The following is a 6,000-nucleotide window of genomic DNA, read 5'->3' as shown; positions in this document are numbered from 1 at the left end:
AGATGAAGGAGGACAAGAGGTGAAAGACAGAGGAAGACCTAAGAAGACCATCCATGAGGTGGTCAAACGAAATCTACATGTAAACGATCTCGTTGTAGACATAATACATTACAAAGCTCAATAGCGTCGTTTGATTCAGGTAGCTGACCCTACCTAGTAGGACAAAGCTTTGTTGTTGTTGTTGTTATAGATAAATTCTTTTAATAACAATTGACTAAATTATAAAAAATACTTAATTTTTATTTATAAGAAGATTAGTTAAAAATCACCATAAATATATGTAGTTAATTTATTTTTAATATATATTATATATTTTAATGTATACTTTATAATTTATATTAATTAACGAGTTACTATATATATAAAGTGAAATTCAAATTTTTAATACTTGTTTAAACTAATCACTCGACTAATTCAAATATTAATAATATATATATATTTATTTATTGGTATTATGATTGATAGTATAATTAATTATTATATCATGATGATAGGCCTTATTATAATTTAGGTTTAATTACTCTATTGGTCCTTATAGTTTAGCGAAATTTTCAATTAGGTCCCTACACTTTTTTTCCTTTCAATTGGGTCCCTGCCCCCAATTTTTTTTCAATTAGGTCCCTACTGTGACCAAACAGTTAGATTTAATGGAATATTCCGTTCCTAAGTTAAAGATTCTGTAACTTTATGTGAAATCCTTAATGCTCCTTCACTCATATTTTTCTGAAATACCATTTGCGGGAGGGTTTGGCGTCTCCGGTATCACTGCCGTCGTCGTAGGCGTTGCTTCTTCCTCTAGGTAAGACAACGTTCAATGTTTCACTCGTTGAAGGGTTTTTGTTCTTTTCTCCTGGAAAAGTTTGTCATTCTGTTTATTAGAGCTTCCTTTTGTTTCTGAAAGTGTTTGAAGAGGGATTTATGGCATTATTTTTTTTTTGTATGCAGTTATGGGTGATTTGGATTTCAGTATCGAAATCCATCATGGTGGCAAATTTGTTGACAGTGGACAACGATTAGAGTATTTAGGAGGAATGGTTGTGGAGGATTTACATTTTGAGGTTGATGAATGGTCATTGCAAGAGATTGTCAGTCAGCTAAAGCAACTAGGGTATAAGGGTTTCGCTAGGGTCTGGTACAAGGAACCTGGGATGGATTTGAAGTCAGGTCTGAGAGAGTTGAAGTCTGATGGGGATGCGATGAGAATGGCTAGGTCACTAGTGTCAAATTCCTGCAAACATTGCGAGGTATATGTTGTCGATGGAGCCAGAGAAAGTAACGGGATTGAGATCACTTCAACTGATGCTGATTATGTGCCAGAGGAAGGTGAGGACAGTGCTGATGATGATGGGTTGCTAGAGGTTGAAGTGGATGCTGAGTCAGAGCCTTCTACTGAAGAAAAAGTATTTGATGATAGTGCCGATGATGGTGACCATGATGATCAGTTTGGATTTGAGGTGGAGGATAATGATCCACCATCAAATGCATTTGGGGGATTTACTGGCCCACTAAATGATGAGAGAACTGCAGCAACTGGAACAGCTGAAGGTGATGAAGGTTTAAGGGAGGGTGATGAGCAACTTGGAAGCTTATCTGATGGATATGAGACTGATGACATAGATAGTTATGAGGGGGACTCTGATGATATGATAAAAAAGAGGAGGTTCCCTAAGTACAATGAGGCAGAGATGAACAGAGAGTATGAATTTCAGGTGGGGCTGGAATTTAAATCACTTAGTCAATTCAAAGAGGCTATTAAGGAGCATGCCCTATTGAATGGTAGGGACATTAGGTTTCAAAAAAATGATAAGGTGAGGTGTAGAGTTGTTTGCAAAGGAAGAAAGGGAAAGTGCAAGTGGGTTTGTTTTGCGAGTAAGGTGGGGGGTTCTGACTGTTTCCGGATCAAGACATTGAATGGAAAGCATACATGTGGAAGGAACTATAGCGGAAGACATGCATCAAGTAGTTGGATCTCAAAGAAGATTGCCAACAACATCAGTAGAGGGGAAGAGATGAAGGTTGCGACAGTTATTCAGACTATACAAGACAAATACATGGCCAATATCAGTGTTGGTAAGGCTTACTGGGCAAGGAGGAAGGCAAGAGAAGAGGTACATGGACGGGCAATCCAACAGTATGCTAAACTAAGGGATTACTGTGTAGAGATACTTAGGGCAAATCCAGGATCTAGTCTGACCATATTGGTTGATAGGCCTTCTCTTACGCACCAGTCCCGATTTATGAGAATGTACATGTGCCTTGATGCAGTCAAGAAAGGCTTCTTGGCGGGGTGTAGACCTATTATTGGCGTGGATGGATGTTACTTGAAGGGCGACCATGGACAGTAGCTGCTAGTTGCTGTTGGTAGAGATCCAAATGACAATTACTTTCCGATAGCCGTAGCTGCAGTAGAGGCAGAGACTAAGGAGAGTTGGGGGTGGTTCTTGGAGATGCTGTTAAATGACATTGGAGAATCAAGAAAGTGGGTTTTTATGAGTGACCAACAAAAGGTATCACTTTAATTTTTTGCAACTAATTTTATCTAAATATAAATCTGCTATGATGATATAAGCAACTGATATGAGTTTGTGAATATAAGTTTGTGAATATAAGTCTGCCATGTTTATGATGATATATGCAACTGATATGAGTTTGTGAATATAAGGTTGTGAATCTAAGTCTGCTATGCTTATGATGATATATGCAACTGGAGGCTTGTGAATATTAAGCTGATATGTATATGATCATATATGCACTTGATAAGTTTGTAGATATAAATCTAAAATTTATATGATCATATATGCAATGCCTAAGATTGTGAACATAAATTTGATATGTTAGTGATGCTATGTTTAGATGCAATGGCTAAGCTTTTGAACATTAATTTGATATGTTAGTGAACATTTACCTGACTATGTTGTGTATATTGTGTTCTGGACTGAATCAATAAAACAGGGGCTGATGCAAATCTTTCAAGAGGCATTGCCAACACTGGAGCATAGGCTTTGTCTGAGGCATTTATATGCCAACTGTAAGAAAGTATATGGGGGTGGTACTGTACTAAGGGACCTAATTCTGTCTATTGCCAAAGCTACCTATGTGGAAGAATGGGAAAGGAGGATGAATCAATTAAAGGAGCTCAACAGAGACTGTTATGAGAAGTTGTTTGCTTTGAATCCAAAATTGTGGACAAAGAGTCACTTTACATTTCTGGCCAAGAGTGACATGCTGATGAACAACATCTCGGAGGCATTCAATGGAAGAATCCTAGAGGCAAGAGACAAGCCAATTCTGACAATGTTTGAATGGATTAAGTGCTATTTGATGACAAGGTTTGCAGAGAAAAAGAAGAAGGCAGAGAGGTATGAGGGTACACTTTTGCCAAAACCCAAGAAACGGCTAGATATCATCGCGGTTAGAGCTATGGAGTGGCAAGCTAAATGGGCAGGAGACCTGAAGTTTGAAGTCCACCATAAGAACAGGATGATCATGGAAAGGTTTGTGGTCGATTTGATGGCTGGAAGGTATAGTTGTAGGTTCTGGGGTTTGTGTGGTATGCCGTGTCCCCATGCTTGCTGTGCTATCTTTGAGAAGGGTGACAACCCGGAAGATTATTGCAGTAACTATTACAGCAAGGCAGCATACCTTGCTACATATGGGCAGTCAATATCACCAATCAATGGAGAAAATATGTGGCCAAAGATACAATGCGATACCATCATCCCTCCAATTTTCAGAGTTAAACCAGGAAGGCCAAGGATGGTTAGGATAAGGGAACCCGATGAAAACAGATCACAAACAAAATATAGAAGATCTGAAACTTCTGTTACCTGCAGTAATTGTGGCCAATACGGACACAATAGGAGACTCTGTCCAAACCCTATAGTAACAGGTATTGTTTACCAAGTTATTTTGTTCATATGTTGATGAACTATTATTAACTGCTATTTCATCTTGTAGCTCCTGAAGGCACACGAGGATCTGATGCTGCAACTGGAGCTGGAGGAGTTGACTCTGCTGCTAATGAACCTGCTGCTGCTAATGAAGAAAATGGATCTGCAGCTGCTGCAACTGCTAGATCCAGGATGGTTAAAGGGAGAGGCAGAGGAAGAGCAGCAGGAGGGATGGCCAGAGGAAGGGGTAGAGGGAGGGCTGCACCCACTACAACAGCATCAAGTCCTTCAAACACCCCTGCACCTACATCCCAGCCACCACACACCCCTGCACCCCCATCCCAGCCACCACACACCCCTGTCCCACCCTCACAGCCTACAAACACCCATGCACCACCATCACAGCCTACCACCTTACCCACACCCGCATCACTGCCCACCACTTTGCCTACACCTGCATCACTGCCCACTGCACCAGCATCTCAACATTTGCCCAATACCAAAATCTTTGGAGTCAGAAGAAGTGGAAGACTCAAGATTGGAGTTAGGAAGGCAACAAATCAGCCGCCTGAACATGTTGACCTTACACTTGATTGAGGCTGAAGAGAGTTTAGGGTTTCTTTTTGATATCTCTTGTGTTATGTAGGATTTGTGTTCACCTAACTCTGGTTTCTTTATTGTTTGGACCACTGTTATTATGTGTTGTGGACCACTTTTGTTATGTGGGTAGAAAACTATTATGAGTGGGTGTCACAATTATTTTGTTGCTATCTAGGTGTCCTATATTATATAATGTAAAAAATAATGGTATCTATTATAATTCAATGCATCTTTTGTTTTACCTACTTTTTTCTCAGTATCATACTTGTATGCATATTAAATAGCAAAGGAACAACTTTCATTTACAAAAATTAAACATTTCATATAACTTCATTGCATTATAAACAGTACACTATTGTCTTATATAGACTATTACATTATCATAACAGCCATGCTTTCTACATCTTTACATATAACACTGCAACAATCAAAACATCTAATATCAAGCCTAGCATAATTAGCATCTTGTATTGATTTTTCATACTATCTTCCATCTTAGCAAATTGCTCCTCTACTGAACTCAGCTCAGCACATAACCTTCCTACCCAGGCATCTACTTCTCCAACCTCTGCAATTAATCTCTCTAGATCCACACTTAATCTGTCTATCTTCCTTTCTTGTGCCTCAAATTCTCTAACCATTCCAAGTACTTGCTGTGAACTGCTCACTGCATCTTCTCTAGATATTTTTTTTTCTTTCCCATCAACTCACTCAAAAACTTGCATCTCCTATTAGGGCAAGAAATGAATCTTCTGTTTGGATTTTTTGATGTACTTGAACTATGAAGAATCAGAGTGTCTCCACAAAAGCACTGAACCCTCCTTTCTTTTTGCTTCAACCATCCGCTCTTCTCATCTTCATCATCAATCCACTCGAAGAACTTGCATTTTGGCATTCTCCCACAACCAACATACCTTCTTCCATGGCTTGCTACTGCCGAAGAAGACATCACAGCAACTGCCTCACCACAAAAACAAAGATGTCTCTTCTTGACGAGGGTTCTGGAACTACAGACTCCTGAAGATAACTGACTCTGATCTATGAGTATTGACATAGTAAGGGTAAGGGTTGCAAAGAGAGGAGCAGAAGTTTGAGGAAGAGGCGAAAAGAAGAGAGTTAGAACTCAGATCCCTACGGAGTCTCCTTCATTTGTAAGGGATAAGTGAGGGTTATAATGGTCAAATCACTCAATCTTAACGTTTTTTGTAACGTTTACCGTCAATAGGGATCTAATTGAAAAAAAAATTGGGGGCAGGGACCCAATTGAAAGGAAAAAAGTGTAGGGACCTAATTGAAAATTTCGATAAACTATAGGGACCAACAGAGTAATTAAACCTATAATTTATAAGGTGGTTTTCTTTCTCTTGTTAGGCCAAAGAAGCAAGTGTTTTTATCGCCCAGGTTGCCACTCATTTTGCCCATATGAATTGACCGAAATGCAGTTGAGTTTGGGTCAGATAGCAATTTTGTTTGTCTCACATAGAGTTGCACTGGATTCAAATTCTTTTAG

The 6,000-nt window shown here is 39.2% G+C and overlaps 2 protein-coding genes across 2 annotated transcripts; both read left to right on the top strand.

Moving 5' to 3' along the window:
- LOC110263817 lies at positions 736-3,029 on the top strand. The gene is made up of 3 exons (XM_021105632.1): positions 736-799; positions 946-2,507; positions 2,953-3,029. The coding sequence occupies exon 2, from the start codon at positions 948-950 to the stop codon at positions 2,343-2,345; it is 1,398 nt and encodes a 465-aa protein (XP_020961291.1). The 5' UTR covers positions 736-799; positions 946-947; the 3' UTR covers positions 2,346-2,507; positions 2,953-3,029.
- Positions 2,959-3,924, top strand: LOC110263816. The gene has a single exon (XM_021105631.1). It carries the CDS (start codon positions 2,959-2,961, stop codon positions 3,922-3,924), a length of 966 nt encoding a protein of 321 aa, XP_020961290.1.

The sequence above is a fragment of the Arachis ipaensis genome, chromosome B06 (assembly GCF_000816755.2).
Source record: "Arachis ipaensis cultivar K30076 chromosome B06, Araip1.1, whole genome shotgun sequence".
Lineage (NCBI taxonomy): Eukaryota > Viridiplantae > Streptophyta > Magnoliopsida > Fabales > Fabaceae > Arachis > Arachis ipaensis.
This window is presented reverse-complemented; position numbering and strand designations above follow the sequence as displayed.